Below are 20,279 nucleotides of genomic sequence, written 5' to 3' on the forward strand. Positions count from 1 at the left end.
AGCCATAAAAAGAGAAAAGTTTATGTGTCGACACACACCTCCTCGGAGACATTTTAACGATTCTAAGGTGAAATATATTCCTTCTGTTTTGTTTCATTTGTTTTTCAACCTGCTGAAACTACACTGAGGGGAAAGTTGAGCAGGGACACCTCCAGCTCTTAACAGCGCCTCATCCAGCTGCTGCTGCTGCTCGGAGAAGCGGGTGGGAGAGTGGGAGGGTCTGTGGGTGAGCCTGCACCACTTTACCCTGAGAAGTTGTATCAGTGGGGAGGTTATCACCACCAGTGTGGATTAACTGACAGCACCCGAGGTGACTGGACCGATGAGATGAGACTGACACACAGCGGGAGTCCTCTTCTGCTCACCGTCACCTGCATGTGCTTCTCGGGAGGTCTGCTCTGGTCCTACCAGGAGGAGGATGCCAGTGACGGGTAAACTCAAGAACATGACAAGCATCAAAGAAGCACTTGGTTTTTTTAGTTAAAGGGTAAATGCTCACTTTGCCTCAAAAAATGTTTTCCTCCTTCCACAGTGGAGAGTGCTCTGAAAATAACATCTCTACAACTAAGTACCCCTGCGTGAAGTCGACCGGAGAAGTCACGACGTGTTACAGGTATAGTGTGAATAATGTGAGTCATGGAGCTGGATGCTGCAGGGATCACTAGCTGCAATGCAGTTGGCTGTGTGTCTCTAAAAATGATTTTTTTTTTAAATGTAGCTCTGGATTATGTAAAACTTGACCTGACTTTTTGTCATTTATCTCTCAGAGTAAAAAAAAATGCAGCTCAGATGTTGCAGCTTGTTGAAATGTAGCCTAAGTTAAGTGGAAAAATAGTTGAGACACTGGGCACAGGTTCTGCTTTATGGAGCACTGAGAGATAGATGTAAGTGAAAGTCACATAAAATCTTATTGCCTGAGGCTGCCAGTGTTATTAAAATAAAAATCAATAGGCTGGTAAACATTCCTCAGTGTCACTTTTATTATCATTATTATCTTTTATTATGCCTTTGATTTTTGATTTTGCTCCAGTTTTGAAGTGAGCTGTTGATTATCTGCTTCCTAACAAGGCTATAGTTGTATGTCATATGTTGACATGAAGTGATTACTACTTAATGGGCCATTGTCATCCTATTGTGAACTAAAGGGATCATAACAATCTAAATGTCCACACACAAGCCCCCAAATTGGTCTGTTCAGCTCTGACACCAGCTTTAATTATGACGGGTCACAGACACAGTGGACACAGCGTTGCCTCTCAGCAAAACTCCTGTCAGAGGCTACAGATTAAGTTGTTAACAACCTAATCTGTCTTCATACCAAGGGGCCCCACAGGCTTAATAAAAAAAAGACATGTAACTGCAGACTTTTAAAGAGTTTTGTCAACATAATATTCACTAATTTTGATTGATTTACACACCAGAAGTGTATGAGAAACAGCAGGATGAGTTTAAGTTAGTCTGTAATAAAAGCTGGGGCAATTCATTACAATAAGAGCTGAGATGTGGTACTGCAACACACCCACACCACTCCTCAGGGTGTTCTTTTACTACACGTTATTGTTATAAGAATCATTCATTCAGTCATAATCTTATCATGGGCAGCTATTCAACGCTCACACACCCCTATGTGGAAATTCAGTGGTCTTTATTTCCAAGCACACTGTGACTCAGGCTGATGAGATGCACAGTCTCTCTTTGGAAATTGAATCATGCGACTTATTCAGGGAACTAATTTCAAGCATTTTATAAATGATTTTGATTTAAAGCAAATCTATTTGTGTGTGCCTCTCTGGGAAAACAGTATGGAGAATGAGAGAAATGCCCGACTGTTGGATAACGCTTGTGAGAAGTCGCCCAAATGTCGACTTTGGGAGGTTTCATCCCTGCATCACTTGACAAACTGCTGGTTACGGTTCAAGCACGCAGTGACATCCCGTTTGATCTTCAAATCTCAAACACACTCTTAACATAATTATGTTGTTTTATGGTTATTGGCTACGGCCGCAGTTGTTTCCCCGCAATGTTTATTTAAAGAAGAAAAACGGTTTCAGCCAAGAGCCAAGATAATGTGCCCTGGGTGCATTTCGGTTCACCTGCACAGTGTGGGCTGATGACTGCACATCGGCCCTGTAATTGTTTGTAGAGAGGTTTTATTGTGGTGCCAGAAATTCAGATTAATGATCTGATTTTGATAAGATGAATATGGCACTTGCATTCTGCAATTTTTATTATTTATTTTTCTTTCTTTTTCCCCCGAAAATGCAGGCACATACCAGCGCAATTACGCCTTGGCATGACTGAGCTGGAGTTCAAAGGGAACTAAGCGTGATTTAAGTTGGCAACATTCAGGTGCCGCAGGAAAATGTAGGCTTATGGCATTCATTAAGGCACTCTGTGTAGTATCACCATGTCTGTACGTTTCGGAGCATTTCATTGCTGTCATAAATTTTTCCATTTTTTTAAAAGCACTGTCAGAAAAACTGTGAAAACCTTGTTGCTTGCACAGACAGGTGTGCTCTGCTTTGATGATATAACATGGGACCACAATAAATACATCATCTGTGATCTAATTCTGATTGTATCATCACCCTGGAGTTTCCATTCATACAGACCTACAACTACCACTAGGCTTCATGGTGGTGGGGGGGGGGGGTTCCAGCTGACATAGGGTAGGGGCAGGTTACGTCATGGGTAGGTTGCCAGTCTATCATCACCATTAACCATTAACAGGCCTCTTCCAAACCAGGTTTTGAACCCAGAAGCTTCTTGGTTTTCGAAAATATTTTATTCTTGTTTGGTGATTTGGCGAATATGTAAATGCAATTTTTCACCAGCTAGAAAACTGAACTCAGTAACGTGCATCAGAAATGTGTTACAAATTTCTTAAAAATCGATGTGAATGTCCAGCATGCCAATAAGTGAGTGCCAGAGTTTGATTTTGTAGACCGAGCCAGAGTGGCTGGCTGAACACTAAACTAAGTTAAGAGGCGGATGTTTGTAGCTGTGTATTTTAGACACAGACGTCAGATCAGTGACCTAACTCTTGACAAGAAAGCAGATAAGCATATTTCCCAATATGTCAAAGCAGTCCTTCAAATAAGCCTTAACATTCACTTTATTTTAAAACATTTTTGAGGCGTTGAAATTCAAGCCTTTCCCTGTCAGCCCAGTGGGAGAAGAGAGGCCCTGATGATGGGATTTTGAAACAGACCCCCCAGCCCCCGCCCCTCCTTTGGTCATGGCATGCCACTGTGTGCACAGTTTAACACTCATCCTTGAGGCATTTATCATATTGTGAAACAGCACCCGAGGAGACGCCTGAGACCCAGAGACCATATGTCACAGTACGAGAGAGGTACCAGAACCTCGGCTGACTCCGACCATATCCGTCTCACTGTCAGGGCAGCCTCCTTCATCTCTCACTACTGTCTCTCTGGGTTGTTTCATCCAGAGATTGGCATATTTGGGTTAAAGGCCTAGTTTTGTAGTGTGTTAGGATGCAGCATGTACATGCTCATAGTTGTGTACCTACAGGCTGTGGAGTTAAAACGTGCTTGGCGGTGCAGAGTTGTTGTTTGAGGAGTTGCAGCTCAATCACGAAGGCCTGTGATTGCAGCAGAAATGCTCCACTAAAATCCAAAGGAGGCTTTGATTAAAATGATAAGGTGTGAGCTGTTTGTTGAAATTTACTGTTCACTGCTATTGCATTTCTGCAATGCACCATAAACAGTTTTACCGGCAGCGTTTCTCCAAGGAGGAGGCTTTTTGTTGTAGTTTCTGTTGATGCCTATTGTTTCTCTTGGTTTCTCCATGGCGGTCAGTCACTATTGGCTAACTGTGCTGTTTTTCCTTATAGTGTTCTTATTTTTGTTGAAACCACAGTTGCTGCTGCTGAAAGCATTAATCCATCACTTTCTTTGTCCAGAAAATGTTCTTTAATGTGGTGTCTATCACAAAGCAGGATTACTGAATAGAGCTGGACCAGTATAGCACAGAAGAGGTTTTTATTAGAGTCCATGTTGCAGATTTGAAAGGCCTCCAGGTTTTTACTCAGCAGTTATCCAGCTAACTTCGTAATCCTGCTTTGTGAGAGAGAGACCCTCCTGGAAAAAGTATACCTGACAGCAGCTGTTAGCAAACAGCAAATCTCTCAGCTGTCATGATTTCTTTCAGGCTAAGTCGCTTTATCAGCTGGCAACAGCAACCTCACACAGCACAGTTGTGGATGTTTTTTTTTTCTTCTGCTGAGATGAAGTATCATATGACATCTGTGAAAGTCCAAGATGAGAGCCAGAGCCGATGTGTTCACCATCGTAGCATCGAGACACATTAATAGTCTCTGTTTATAACTTCTCTTAGGTGACGAGAGGGTACATGAAGCAGTGATTACACTGGTTTGACTTATTGCATATCTGCGACGTCGGCCTCACCTTACCCTGTAAAAGGGAATGCTGCTCTGGACAAGAAGCAGAGCAGAGCGCAAGGCAGAGCGAGTCTTTCCACTACAGTATGCAGCTGTAACAGTTACGCATAATTGATGTGTGGCATGTGTAATTGTTGCTTTGTTATTCTTCCAAATAATTGTGGTGGTAAGACGCAGTTTGTTGTGTTCTTTGCCCCCTTTCTCTTGAGACCCCCCCCTCACTCTGGAGTTTACACAGTACGGAAACTGAGGATAACATTTCTCCCCCTCCTCCCTTCCATTGTGAGACATGATAGTCACGATACTTCACATGCACTTGGCCGATGCAGGCAGCATTCTTTGGGTCTTGTTAAAAAAATCCCCATCACCTTATTCCAATGAATTCACATAGGATATTTCCTAATCTCTTATTTTAACTTCATCAGAATGTGATCCATGTTCCATTGACGGCAAAACCAGTAATTGATTCATACTGCAGTTCCCAGCAAGTGAAACACAGAGGGGGGTGCTGCTCAGTTCCAGAGAAATGATGACTTAAGTCTGAGGGCTGAAGACTCTTGTTTCGTCTGTTTTCCACATCACACTCGTACGTACTCTGCACCTTGGAAGGATCTCCTCATCTGAACTTGGGCTCCGTCTCTTAATTCAAATAGTTTTCAGCACCAGAAATACACCCGGAGGGTTCTTCGTTGCCATATTGTCGTCCCTCTGGTGATCCTCGCGCCATGAGGGATATGTTGTGGCATAGCTTAAGCTGTTCAGCAGGCCTCGGTTAGTCATGTTGATTACTTTTCGGCTGCTTACGTTTCGGATACAACTATAAATACTCTGGACCGAGAAGTAGAACAAGCCGTAGATTTATGGACAGCGTAAGAGTAGCATCTTTCAGGAGGTGGAAACATGTGTCATCCAGGTAGGCCACCATGTTATGATACTGGGACATTAATATCAACTGACCTATGGGCACACGTCCAGTGTTTCAAAGTAGACTTTAATAGGTTAGAGTCCTTTAAAAAGAAGCCAAACTTGAATTTTCCAGCAGCTTTAAATACCCGTCATAGGTGAAATTACACATACAATCATTCAGTATAATTAGGTGATCATTTAAGGATAAAAGACTGAAACCGACCGCTGGGGAACTGATGACTGCACATGAGTGAGATGGAAAACATAAGGCAATTTGAAATGATTGAAGTCTGCGGCATTCTCTATAGGAGGCGTGTTTTCGATTACTTACAAACCTAATGATCAGCCACCTGTTGTACGCTTCATGTCGGAGAACCAGTTAGTAGACTTCATACTTGTCAAGTCTTGTTTGTGGGTGATAAAAACAGCAGTATCAGCAAGGCAGAAAGTAGCGTAGCATTGAAGCACAATAGAAAATCATTACACTTCTGTGGTTTCCATTTAAGGTAGAAGTTTCAAAGCAAGCATACTTTTTTTTTATTTAATAAAGCCAAATTTGTTTTTACTCAGCAAACAGTTTTAGATTTTGTTTAAACCACTAATTATTATTCTTTTTTGTAGGAATAACAACATTATAAACTGTTTCAGCTCAGCGTCTGAACAGACAAGAATGCATCGAGATGAAGTAAATAAGTCGTCTGAGGAAGGAGCGTGGAATAAGTCCAAGCTGTTTCTCAACATCCCTTTGAGTGAAACAGAGTTTACTGGAATTAACCCCAGTAGATGCAGAATGAGATAAGGCTGCTGGAAATCATGCCAATCAAAAATGCCTGAAATGATTTACTATACCTGGCACAGATTCAAAGCACTGTGATACTGTATACTGTAGAGTAATAAAATAAAAAGGCTGCTGTCTTAATGAACGCCATTACATTCCACAAGCAGCTCTATTGTTATAACGCCATACACTTCTGCTAAATTACAAAGTGCTCAACACGTGTGCTAGATATCTGACACAACCATAACACTTTATCTGAGATATATCCCATAATTCATCACAACTCAGATGTCCTGTCAAGAAAAAGACGTCAACATCTGTTTTCTATCGATGCTCAGAGAGAGGATATGAAGCCTGTTAACCGAAGGGGACTGCCGTATTACAGAGACTGTGCTGCGGGTTCAAGGAGTTAACGTGAACATTTGGTGTTAGCCTGACAGCTCCCACACAGCGGAGAGTCAAAGGGGTCTGAAGGCGTACAGGGGAGGTCAGCTGCCATGTTGAGCTAATGATCCCAGTTTGTCTAATCTGAGACCTGATAGGGATCAAGTGAAGATGTCCAGTGAAATACTTTTCATAACTTGTTGATTCCTCTTTTTTTTCCATTCATAAATTCAGGAACTTTACTCTTGAAAGGTGGTGAATCAAGAACATAAAATCAGTGGCCTTAGCATGTTTACTGTTTCCTCTTCTCTTTGACTACCTCAAATTAGACCCCAAAGTATTTTTGTTAAAGGACAATTCCAGGCAAATTCAACCTGGGGCTATAGTTTCCTAATATTTTAGGTCTAAAAGAAGGATTCTCAAGATTTTTTTTTAGTTGCTCCTGTTTTGCAGTATTTCTGTCAGTATCTGCATCAGCACAGCAGCGTTAAATGAAAGCAGACAGATCTTACGCTTAGGGTGTTTACATCCCTCAAAACCACAATTTTCTTCCACAGACAACATCAGATGGCTATTCAAAAACACACCGAGGGGTTTGATTACTTCAAACAAGCAGACATGTTTGTAAACGGAGCTGTAATACAAAGACTCGCAAAGACTCGCAAAGTCTCGCGTGAGAGTCACGTTGAAGGCTTACTTATGTTAAAGGTCATCTGAATCACTCCCGTTTGTTTTTATCAACAAAGGAATATCAACTCAGAGCCACAGCATCTTCGTAGCAGTAAGAGTAAGTCTGGATATTGTTTATTCTGCCTTTAAACATACTGAGCATGTCAATTTGACTCTTGTATGCGAGACTTCGCGAGACTTTGTCTTACAGCTCCGTTTACAAACATGTCAGCTTTCTTGAACTAAACAAACCCCTGGGTGTATGTTTGAATAGCCATCTGATGTTGTCTGTGGAAAAAAAGGATGGGATGCGAACAGCCTAAACAGCGTAAGATCGTTCTGCTCCCATTATACGCTGCTGTGGCGATGCGGGGACAGACAGAACTACTGCAAAACAGGAGCAATTAAAAAGAAAATCTTTGGATTCCTTTAGACCAAGAATATTCGGAAACTATAGCTCCAGGTTGAATTTGCCTGAAATTGTCCTTAAATGAACAACTTATATAAGTGGTGGGAATCTAATTTCGTGCCTTTATCGTCAGGGCACCAGACACCATTTGTCAGTGTCTTACCCTGCAATAGAAAATCTAACAAGATGTCTAAGATTTGGTTCATTTCCAGCACATTATCTTCTCAGTAGGTCAGAAAACAATTAAAATGAGTGAAGATAAAATCTGTTCATGCCATGGACTCTGAATTCATCCCAGCGTAATTTCAGTTTCATCACATGCATCTGGAGCTTTTCAACTTGAAAGTAAACAGGCTGTTTCTAGTGTAATTTCTCATAAGCAGCTTCTCTGCTGTTGAGTTTCTGTGATTGGCAGTAATAACCCTCCTCCATGTGTTGGACTGAAGAAGAGGGCATGAGGCTTTCACTCCCTGCTGCACATATAGACATCACTTTGTACTTTATCTCTTCCGCCACCACCGATTCCTTAGTCAGAGGCCTTTTCCTACTTTATGTGTTCATTAGTGATGTCAAATCAAGACATAACTTTATATTACTCTACAGAGGAAATCATTAGTTGCAGTGTGAAGTTCTGAGCTTGCAGAACTCAATAATATTGTATAATACACAATTAACCTAGGCCATTTTTTATTTCCTTTCACTGAGGTAACAAGACAAATCTGCATTTTTGGGATAATTCAGATACAATCAAATGTTATGTTGTCATTTATCAAGTCAGGAGTTGTACATATTTGTGTTATGCCGAGAAGCTAGAAGAGGCAGAAGTAAAAATAAATAAATAATAAAAGAATTTGAAAATATAATATCAAATACACATTTAATCACATTAGGGAATAGCAGAAAAAAGAATTTAGCAGCCTGTAACATGTTCAGAAGTTCTCTTCATCACTGAAATATTCTTTGATATCGACATATTTCCTTTTGAATGGACATGCACACACCTGCATTTACAGAAAAGCCAATTGAGTAAGAAAGAAAGTGAGGAAGATCTCTGTCTTCTGTCACAGATTAGATTTAGTTGTTAGACCGAAAACAGAGCCAAGAAGAGGTGCAGACATCTAGGTTGCTCTCCCTCCACATGAATTACAGTATGCTGAAAGGCGAATAAGGAATTTTCGCCCATTGACGCCAAAAAAACGACTGTCTACCTCGGCTATTGTTTTCATATATCAGCTTTATTTATGACTATCAACTGCTTTTTGTCCCTTCTGTCAGTTTTCCTGTCCTATAGAAATATTAGGTATGTTGATACTAATAATTCACAGCACACATGCCCCACAGCGTGTGTCACTTTAATGGTGTCGCACTTTGCACCGTTTATTGAGTAATATTGTTATAGAAGTCGAGCCAGTTGGCTCCGAGCTATTTCTGCAGGTCTTGTCATTAATGTATTGGTGTGTTGTTGGGAGTTCTCACAGTCTGTGGTGTGAAGAAGAGGAAGAGGTGGTGGTGGTGGTGGTGGTGGGGGCAGGTTTTTCAACTCTGATTTACAGTCGCCGTTCACCTTTGCTCCCATAGAGGGTGATATTTTACAAAGCATTTTAATACGTATCTGTATGATTTTATTCTAAATGAGATGTGAAGTAGCTGCTTACACTCAGTGTTGTCAACAATTCATCTGATATGCCCTTTTGGCTAATGGATGAATGGCCATCCTGGCCCTTAGAAGACAAAGCAGAGTGTAAGTTATCATGGTTAAAGCTGGGGAGGACATGTTAGTGTTAAGGAGCATTCCTAAGTGACGGATGTAGAGCACAAGCAGCAGCAAACATCCTCTCTCTCCTCTATTATTGCTTTGGTGCATTAATCAACAAACAAGTTTCTCTCTCAAAATAGCAAATGAAACACTTCCTTCCCCCCCCCCCCCCCCCCCCCCCCCCCCCTCTCTCTGCCTACCTTCATTAACGGATCGATTTTTCTCTCTTTGAATAATCATAAACAGTTGTTTTTCTGGATCGTAATCAGACTTATTATTTCAACATTTTCAGCGTTATTGGACATTGGAGTCAGATTAGTCCACTGGAGTCTAACTTGATTTGGTTAAATATATTCATCTGTTTCCACTTGAAAGAGGACTGTAATGCAAAACATGCCTTTACCGGAAAGACCGTGACTTTCCGAGGTCAGATACTTTATAATGTGTCCAAAAGACTGGAGTTGTTGTATCTGAATGATTTGACATGTGCAATTTGGATGATTTTGACCTATCACCCGTCACAACACTACACACAGTAGTTTTAAACTAAACAGTGTGTTTAAAGTACAGAACTGACTGAATGACAAAATGAATGGCAGTGAATCAACATATGACTAAAGAACATCCTTAAAGTCAGACTGATTTCATATGGCATAAGTATATTTGTGTTAACATATAGGAAGAGGAAGTGCTGAAGCATTGAAACATGGTCTAAAAGATATAGGAAGTACATCCTGCATGAAGTGAACTGTAAGGCTGATTTGGTGCCTGGTGATCTTTGAGACCTTGTGGATCTGGTTCTCATTCAACTTAATATTTTCAGATCACAGGCATTTTTCCCTCTCTGAACCATGTATCACTGAGTTTTTTGATTTCTTAAAATCTCACTCCTGTTTCTTTTGGCCGATGCTCATTCACCCATCTGGTTCTTTCCGCGGAGAACTGTAGTGTGGTCACGCTTTGGTCATGCTGTGGGTTTTTCAATGGTTAAGAGATGTGGTGATATGTAAACCGCAGGTTGTGTTTTTTTCTGCCTCCAATGCTCTGGTTGTATTTATGGTTATTATATTCTACCCCCCAAAAAGATATATTCAAATTATAATCACAAAGTAAAATTCTTTTGACAAGTTAATCACCTAATCGAGAGCAACTGGCCGTTTTCTTTTTTTTTTTTTTTTTAAGTCTGTATTTTTTTCTATAGCTCATTGTTATTCATCATTGGGGAACTTCAAGCCTTAATTTATTCTCCCATTAGTGAAAAGAATAAGCTGCTAATTTATCAGCCCTGAAGGACAGCAGCTAGCCAAAGGAAATGTTAGGCTGCAACAGTGAACACACAGCTCTATACCAGTCGTTTCAAATCGTAAACAGCTGCAGAATTCAACATTAATAATACACTTTGGAAAAGAGGCTTCGTGTTTAGTAGCACATGTTACCCCCTCCATTGAGATTTTCGCTTGTATGTTGATGAATGTCAGTATTTTTTGTCAGTTGTAATCCAGTTTAATGATATTCCCCACTACCACAATCACCATCAGTGTGTTTGTCCACCTGTCAAGAGCATGTTATACTGCAGTTACCGAGCTACATCATGCCAGTTCGCTTAAATCACTAATTTGTCTTCCTCCCCGCCCTCGTCTCTCCACTCACGTCATATTGCTGTTCCAAGTATGTTTTATTAGTAAGGAAATGTGCACATTTATAAGAGTTATTTTAAACTGCAATCCGAGTTAGCCAGTGCTTGCTAATTTTTATGTGCAGTCCCTGGGCGGGATATTAACTTTCACTGCATGCAAGTTTTGAAATAACACGCAAACCACAAAGCCTCTAATGGGCTAACGTATGTCACATACCACACATCTCAGTTACCTTACACACAGCATGTCAGGAGAACATGTGAAACAGGTAAAATGAGAAATATAATAGGCTACAGTAACCACATCACATCGAGCGATTATCGTCTCCAGCCGTGACACAACTTCAGGACGAGCCTCGTATCAGATATCCTGTGTTTAATGCATGTCTGGTCTCTTGACTGTGGACAGCTAAGAAAAGATAGGTCCCTTTGTAAGAGGTGAGGCTGTAAGCAGGCTAATATTAGCATGTTAGCATTGAACACAACCTAGAGCAAAGGCGGATGGGAATGTTATATTAGCAAAGTATAGAAGATTTGACCTCATGACAGCATTAGAGCAAAAGTCCAGAGATAAGAAAGGTTGTTAAGGGTTCATCCTGAGGGGAACATGAAGGCCTGCACCAGACGACATGACAGTTTATCCAGTAGTTGTTGAGACATTTGACTAAAATCAGATAATTTCAACTAAAGGAAAAAGTCATGTGCTCTCCACAGTCACAGGGGGTTCCTCCTGGGGGGAACATGAATGTCTGTACAAAACAAAAAAAATAATGGCAACAGTTGAGACCAAAGTCTGATGTCTGGACCACAGTGGTGGACGGACTGATATTTCCATTCCTTGAGCCGTATCACAAGCGTGACTAAAAACAGGGAAGCAGCACAAAATTACGAGTCAACCTCACAAGAAAAACCAAGCCATAAATGTCAAAGTTCGACTCGTCTTCTGAACACAACACGGCGCCTGTCACTTCCCACGGCTTTATAACACTTCATCTAATTCTCCCAAGTGTGATTCGCGGAGAAGCCGTTTGTAGCTTTGAAGTAAATGAAGTGTTTTGATCTCTCTCTCACGTACCACCCTCCAGTCCCATTGTCATGAAGTTCGAATGGATCGATGATTGATTGAGAGCTCTTTTTCAATTTAGGCCACTTTTTCCCCTGTAGTTTATAAATTTCTTTTTAAATCATCCAGAGACAGTAGTAACACGGCAGACCAACTCTGACTACTGGAAGGTCTTTGCCTGAGAAACAGAGAACATCTGCTTTTTACATTTAAGTATTTATGGATATTGTTGGAGTCAATGTTACATTTCTGCTCTGGGATGAAAGATATTCCATTTTAAAAGGCAAATAATCTGTTATAAACTACTGTTGGTTTTAGTTCACCTGTCAGAAGGCCAGTTCTTCAGGGACCTGTTTGCTTTAAATCCATTTTTACATCTGAGTTTTTTGCATCATCTGCTGTGTAGGACTATTCATATTACAGGTTTTCTTCTCTCTTTTTTTGCAGATTTTTCCACACTGTTTACGTAATGAGGTGTTAAATACGTGAATAAAAACAAAGGAATTAAGTTACAAATAATCCCTTTGAGATTTTGAGATTCTTTTTGTATTTCCCTCAAGTGGAAGTTGCACGCTTTCACAGCAACTTCAGTGTTTGAAGGTGATTGGTAATATCTGGCTTATGTCCAGTAGAATGGTTTGAGTTAGAAACACATGGAGGGACTGATGATGGCTTACTGTAACAGGCCACAGACACGGTGCTCTGTATAATTTCCTGAGGTGTCAGGAACAGAAACATCACCCATAACTCTGCACTTGCTCTCAGCTTTTTTACAGTGAAAGTTTATATACATGAAAAATTGAGTTTCTTCAGTCAAAATGTGACACAAGAGCAGATAGATTTCTTCACATTGTACAGCATGTGGTCAGAGTCAAATCCGATTTGTCTGAGGCGGGTGCACCGCGGCAATATAGAGCAGCAGAGGCTCAGATTGCCTCTGTTACAGCCGACAGTCTTGTTGGATTATGTTGGAAATGGCAGCACAACATGAGTGCTGTACATGGAGAGGGAGATTATTTCAAGTGACCCTCTTCAGTCACTCCATTGTTCAGTTGCCATGTATTGTAACAATTACTCATGTCCTATACGGCTGTATACAGGGCAGACAGACAGGGGTAGTTGTTTTCTGGTTTTGGCCTGTTGCTGTGGGCTGAACCTCACACCCAAACGCATGCTGATCCATGAAATCACTGTTAGAGCCTTTAAGAGTAGGAAAACACAGATTCCATTCATGAATATTCAGGAGCTGGCACATTATGCTGTAGTTGGAAAAGAATAGTTCCATATTTTGGGAAATACACTTTATTTTTATCTTTTGCCAAGTGTTGGAACTGAAAACATGTGGAAACATCCAGCCAAACTCTGTTTTAATGTTAAATAAGGTGCAAAAAAATGAAAACTTATTTTTTTTTACACTTGTGTCAGATTAGATCAGATTAAACAAACAACGATATTAGATGACGATTAATGAGCTGTCGATGTATTGTTAGACAGATTTTGTTGTACTTGTGGACATAGCCAGTTGTACATGTGTCCCCCTGTCTAGTATTGGTGCTAGGTTAAGCTAACTGGCCATACAGACATGACGTATGAACCATCTCAATAAGGTCAAGAAAGTAAAGTATACCTCTGAAAATGTGAAGTACCCCTTGATAGGCTACCCTATGACTAGCCATAATGACAGACATTTGTAAAACTATCAACAACAGCTCCCTCCAACTTGTGTATATGTTTTGCGGCTACGCGCTCTGACAGCATATTTTCCTACCTTTTCCACATTTACCAGGCTGCCCTGTTACCGTTGTGTCACTGGAGAGAAAATGAAAACAAAAGGGCAAGAATTAAAAGCTGAGTTTCGAATTAGTGACGTTAAATTGAGCGATGCATTTGCAGAGTTTTCAAACCAGACTGCTTGTTTGTTTTAAATGTGGGGGTCTGACCAAAGGGGGGAGGGGTTTGTACCAAAGCTTGTGTGACTGTTGCAGGCAGTGAACTCTGAGTTCAAACAGTCATTAACCAATAGGTTATGTTAATGTACCATGGTAGTGATCAAATGAGGCGCCATTATTTCTCTGGGCAGACGTATATGCACTCACCCTGGATACCGATAGAAACAGCGTTGCAGACAGCATTACATTTTAAATGGAATAAAAGACCTGCTGAGAAGTCATATCTAATGTCCCAATGTTGCCTTTCTTTCATTTTCTAATACCTTTTTATGCTTACTATACCATGGTTTTTTTCTTTTTTCCATTCAGCTGCATTCAATTTTTAATACGACCTCCTTGAAAGTTCATGACGTCAGCAGGGTTGAGATATGAATTGCATACAGTCCGATTTGTGACGGGGTCATGGTGTGGTCAATATGTCCTTTAAGCTCCATTAAGGTGTTAATATTCAGTCAGATGACTACATGTAATGTGAAAAGGGGGTTGCCTGCAGTGAAATCTAATGTGGAGCTCTATTGAGTCTTTTAGCCTCATTAAATTCACAGTTCTGGTTTTATGGATGCCAACTGGTTGATAATACTTCCATGTGTCAGTTGGATGTGGATGTGTATGGTGTTGTTTTCCAACACCAGCATTCGCCAGAACTGGGTGATAAGGTGATAATATGTTAGCTCTTGTGTGTGTGTGTGTGTGTGTGTGTGTGTGTAGAAGCTTGTCTTGGAGTTCTTCTGTACCTTATTGGCTTAGTGGCCAGTTCCTTATTAATGCAGCTGGCAAATATCAGTTTTTTTCTCAGGTAAATCTTCAAGCATCGACAGGTGGAGCCACTCAAAGCTGCTTATAAGCTATGTTGCAAGGTATTTTGGTATGAGTAGGTAACACGATGCTCTGCAACAACTTGTTTTGCACATTTATCTGCCCCAATTCAGACATTCTATCTGGTGCCATCTTAATACAACACCAGACGCCATTAAACATGTTACATTTTATTTATGTAGCAGAGGGGTTGTGCCAGGAACAACTACCCTGTTCCATCCTTTCTTATAAAGTTCAGTGTGTGCATGAAGCACTTGAACAGCTGAGTTGTTGTTGGAACATGCGATCAGTGTAGTGTCCCTTTAGTCTTCACGCTGAGTTATACTGCTAAGTGCTTTGGGGTCATAATGCGCTAACTGCGTCCAACAGACAGATAGCAGCTTATGGAAAAACATATTCCGCCAACAGTGTTTGCCTTTTATGGCATCTCCAAACAATCACCTTTAATTACATTGTAATTGGTCACAATTACAAAGACATAATATAGCAGAGCTGTATTATGTCAGTGACGCATTTAAAAGAGGAATGTTAGTGCGTTGTGAACCGTCATGACTGCCTTTTCCGAGTGTAGTATTTTTACCAGGATAAATGACCTTTACAAGAGCGTTTAGTTTTTTCAGTATGGAGAGTTGGAAAACACAAAGGTATCCAGGCACTCTGCAAACACACTCTGTATTTTGTATTTTTATGTGTGGCTATAAACTCATTCTCCAGAGGGGGTTATTTATTTTGGATTCAGTATTGGCAGAAGTATCTATCCCTCCTAATAGACCACATAGTAGTTTTGTCTAGCTCTGGAATCCCCATTGTGTTGCTTAACTTTATCTTCTCTTTGTCATGTAGCCCGGTGTGTGCTTACGGATGTATGGGACACATCCTGACATGTTGTGCGTTTTATTTCTAAATGACCTAATGTGAATCTCCGGAACAAATGTCAAAACCAGGAGGCGTTACAAACTGCAGTGCACCTCTGTTCAGCTCTTTAAATCACAATGTGGTGACCCAAGGGGCTGCAGAGGGAGGCTGTGTTTCTAAACATGACTGAGAGGGTTTATGTGAATATGACAGCATTTAAATAGCCTTAAATATACAGTTTCAATATCCTGAGATAACCATGATATTTATTGTGTGTAGTAGTACAGTAATAGAATCAGTAATCCATGAGGACTGTAGGTCATCATCACTGTGGTTAATCTAGATCTAGTTAAAGTTTGACTGCCTGTTTTACTTTTTTATTCCCTACTGATTTTTTTTGCTTTGACAGTGTTCATCAATTAGAGGGAGATATTTTGATGGGGGAGTTTTAACTTGTCTACATAAGTTACACAGTAGGGAAATATAAAGGCACTCTAGGTATGTGAAGATATCCCAGAATCACGCTATGTGATTCTAGAGCAGGAAATGAGTATTTACATTATTGCTTAATCCGGCAATTATTGTGTGGATATCCGTCTCCACTTCCTTCCACTGTTATTTGGAGTGAGTGTCTGTGCACTGTTGATCAATGGTAGAGCCGCAGTATCAATGTCTCAAAGATCACCAGCTGTCAATCATGGTGTCACACCTCTCTTGTTTGTTTGGATTAAAAAACTACCTAAAATGTCAGAGAATATTCTCGGGAAAAAGGTATTTGACATGTACGACTTCTTTAGTTCAATGTCCCATTTGCGAACATTTAGCATGCAGGGTTTATGACCTATACTGTAGCCTACCACGAGGGGGCGTTCAGGGAAGCTGAATTAGGGATTTTTTTCCCTTAGAAGATACATAAAAATAATCAATTATCACAAAAGTGGAAAATTGATTATCTTTCCATTCAAAAATGTATTAATCTACTAAGCGTTTCAGCTCTGATTCCCTCACTAGTCCATCAGGAAAATGTCACAGGAACAAAGGTTTACAGAGGAGGATGCTTGTGACTCCACTTGGTGCTGTGGAGCTTTTATACTGTATCATGTTGTAACATCCAGGAGGTATCATGAGGACACACACATGCCCCAACAGCTGCTAAACTGTAACATTGCCATAGAAAATAGAGATCAGGCGAAAAAGTCAATGAAAGGGTTTTATTATAGCAGAGAGAGAGATGAATGAATTCAATTTTTCCTCAAAGGACTAATATTAATTCATATTCAGTGGACGAACAGTGTCCTAAAAAACCAGACTCCTTCCTCTGAGTGTGAGTTTTTTGTTATCATTTGGCTGCTGAGAGGCAATTACAAGTAGTACCACCGACTGGACCCACTCAGTCTAGGCTTGGAAAAGAAATGAAAGTTGGGGGTGATTATCCTTCAAACTATCATTTCTCTGATTGCTAATTTTTCAGTATTATGTTTCTTTTCATGATGCTGCCAGCAGCCATTCTCCAAATCAAGTATTAAACATAAGGAAGTCAGATCATTACATGCTGCACTAGAAAATCAATTCCATTGTACAGTATCTGTAGCACACTTTCTGACTTTCGATACCACATTACTTAATCACAATCAAATCACTGATAACTGAAAGTGCTGGAAAAGCACACTTTGAGTCCAGAGGAATGAATGAGAGTGGAGAGTGAATGACCTGCGAATTGACCCTGCTAGTACAGTGTACACAGTGCCAAGTAGATCTGTACTGTATGTCTGCAGAATACAGGGAAAGATGATCAGTTTCATTGGGGATTAAGTCAAAGTGTCAGTGCCAGGGCTTTGGATCCAACAGCTAAAAAGAGGGAGAGTTGTACATCTGGATGAACTAAAGGAACTGGAGGTTGGCTAGGAGCGAAGTGCTACAGTCCAGACCATAGAACGAACCTGGGTTGTTGTTGATGAGGAAACGTCTGATTTAACAGATGGTTTTGTGCAAACACATCGAATAGTTTATGCCTTTGTTGCAGATTTTGGACAGCGCATAGTTGTCTAAGATCAGACTGAATTCCTGGAAGCTGAAGCAGGAGCAACCATGGTCTTGTCAACAATGACATGGTGTAGAGGGTATAATATTGATGGAAAAACAAACTGCAGCCTCTCCATACTTAGCACGAGGCAGCTGGTTGAAATTAATGACAGTGTTGCAGGATGCAACAGTGACGCAAGTGAAGAGTGAGAATGAGGAGAGAAATGTCACTGAGAAGAACTTGTGGAATTTGATTTAAAAAAAGAGGACAAAGGAAAAGAGAAGAAGAAGCAGTCAATGCTGAGCTTTGGGGGGCTCCAGAGGATGGACTAAAGAGAGCAGTTCAATAAGTATGCAAATAATTAAGAGGCCTTTGACACTGATTAATGAATGTGAGCGTAAATCAAGTCAGAATAATCAGGAACTCTTTAATCAGCTATTTGTTGTTTGTTGTTTTTGTTCCCCAAATACAAGCAGAAAGTGGAGAAAAATATCACAAACTACAATGTTTTTCATCTTCCTAGTGACAAAGAATAGACATTTATGACCTGATAGTTTCAAGCTGTAAACAGTCAACAGGCATTTCATAGCCACGATGAATGTTCATTGATTTACCCAAAGATATTTTCTTCAATATAACAAATTGGCAGTAAAAGCCTACAGTATACAAGCAATCAAAATCAGTTAATTTAATGCTGCAACTAATTTGTATTGATTGATGGATTTGCGCAATTTACTCTATAAAACTTTCTGGCATGTAGTCTGTAGATTATCTGGTTTTTCCAATATTAAATGTACAGTGAACGAAAGACAAAGACAAAGTTTGGGAAGCTGGGACCAGATAATGTTTGACAGAATGGTAATCACCATTTTATTAAATAGCTGTTTTTTATGTCACACTTAATCCACTTTATTCTGCATGCGTGAGTATGAAAGTTGTGTCCTCTCCGTGTTTGAAACGCATCTCTTGTGTGGAATGCAGACATGTTATTGTATATCACTGGAAGCAATGCTAGACAAATAAGCCTCCTGTGAGCAGACCGCATGTGTTGCCTCACAGCTGTGTGTTTGTGTGTGTATGTGTGTGCGCAATACCCCTCCGTTTTGTAATTGCTATCCCTGTTAGAGAGGAGGGCATACTGTGGAGAGGCCTCCTCGTGTGTACATCTATAAATTCACAACTCTCGTGCACTTTTTGCACTGAATGATTCTGTGGTTTTACACAGAGTGTCTGTGTGAATTAGTGTGTTTCTTTACTAGACAAACCCAGGCCGGGCTGGTCCACCGTGTTAGTTCAGGAGAGGTCCTCTGTTTATAAGGTAATTAGAGTGCTTATGGTTCACCCCGGGTAACTGAGGTCAGACTAATCTATGTCTACATTTCAGGGGGGTGAGTAAAATGATATGGATCCCTGGCAAAATTAAATAACCTTTAGGGTGAAAAAAGGCACAGGTGGCAAAACACTGATGTCCTGCTCATTGTGAACAAGTGCAGGACTCCCCGTGTGGTGTGTCTCCAGTCAAATGTCATTCAACAAGCTGGTACAGCGTGTTTGGACATGTGACTTTGCAAACTGCGCTCATTGATATTCTTGTAAAAGAGTGTCACCAAGGCTTCTGGGATATCTATCCCCCCCACCTTGTTCTCTTGCTCATGAATATGAATGAAATCCACATGTGTTTTGAATTTGTTTGCTGATTTGCATGAAGTTCACGAGCAGCTAACAAGTATATGCGCAGGAATTTATTCTTAGTCGCTATGAAATGTGCTATGGCTCTGTGCGTTGTCGCTCAGCATGCTCTTGTTTTGTGTTCTGAATATTATGAGAGATTTATCTTTAATCACCCATATTTAAGCTTTTGAAAAGTGGTAAAATGCTACAGCTTCAAAGAAAAATTCATATCACGCTCCTAGACTGTCCCCTTGTGTGTCTGTGTGGAGACTGATCCTGATCTGAGCTGTTTCCGTTGTTCAAACACTGCGAGAGGAGCTGAGGTGGACTGCTAAATAGCTTTTGGGGGAATCAATGCAAAATATTGACTGAGACGGTTGTTCAAATCTAGACAAAGCTGTTTGGGTAGAATTATATCCCTTTCGATTTCAGCATTAGCCGAGGCCAGAGTTTATTACCTTACTTCACACACACCGCATCTATTAAAAGTATCACTTTTATCTCATGCACCTTCAACACTCACCTTTCCAGAAAGGTGTGTCACAGTTTTGCAAATGTTACAAAGCCACATTAGCATTAACAGCTGTTTACCAACCAGTCCAGGGGAAATATCTAATTTAACTTCAGTACTATGAAGACCTGTCTGCAGCAGTGGAAAGCCACACCAATGTTAACTCTTGTCTCTACTGACGTTAGCATGCTAAGCAGCTAGCCTCGGCCTGTCTTATTTTTTTGTTTTTTGTTTTTCTGGTAGCGACTCACTGTAGCCTCCAATCTGGGCTGTTCAGAGAGTGTATTCAAAAATGTATGTAAAATAGGCAACATTATTCCACTTGACTCTCAAACCAGAAGAACAAATACTTCAGCACCAATAGTTTTAATATGGGATTTCAACTATTAGCATTTAGGTTTGCCCCATCTAGCTACACATCAGTCTACTT

General features: G+C 40.5%; 1 protein-coding gene across 2 annotated transcripts in view; it reads left to right on the forward strand.

The window, feature by feature from the left end:
- The first annotated feature begins 238 nt into the window (after window positions 1-238).
- Window positions 239-20,279, forward strand: part of ccbe1 (collagen and calcium binding EGF domains 1) — a 32,657-nt gene continuing 12,616 nt past the window's right edge. For both annotated transcript variants that reach the window (XM_083983833.1, XM_083983834.1), the window contains exons 1-2: window positions 239-431; window positions 533-613. In XM_083983833.1, the coding sequence (XP_083839959.1) occupies window positions 328-431; window positions 533-613 (185 nt within the window). In that variant the 5' untranslated portion in view covers window positions 239-327. The remainder of the gene's footprint in view (window positions 432-532; window positions 614-20,279) is intronic.

The sequence above is a fragment of the Trachurus trachurus genome (genome assembly GCF_905171665.1).
Source record: "Trachurus trachurus genome assembly, chromosome: 12".
NCBI classification, from domain to species: domain Eukaryota; kingdom Metazoa; phylum Chordata; class Actinopteri; order Carangiformes; family Carangidae; genus Trachurus; species Trachurus trachurus.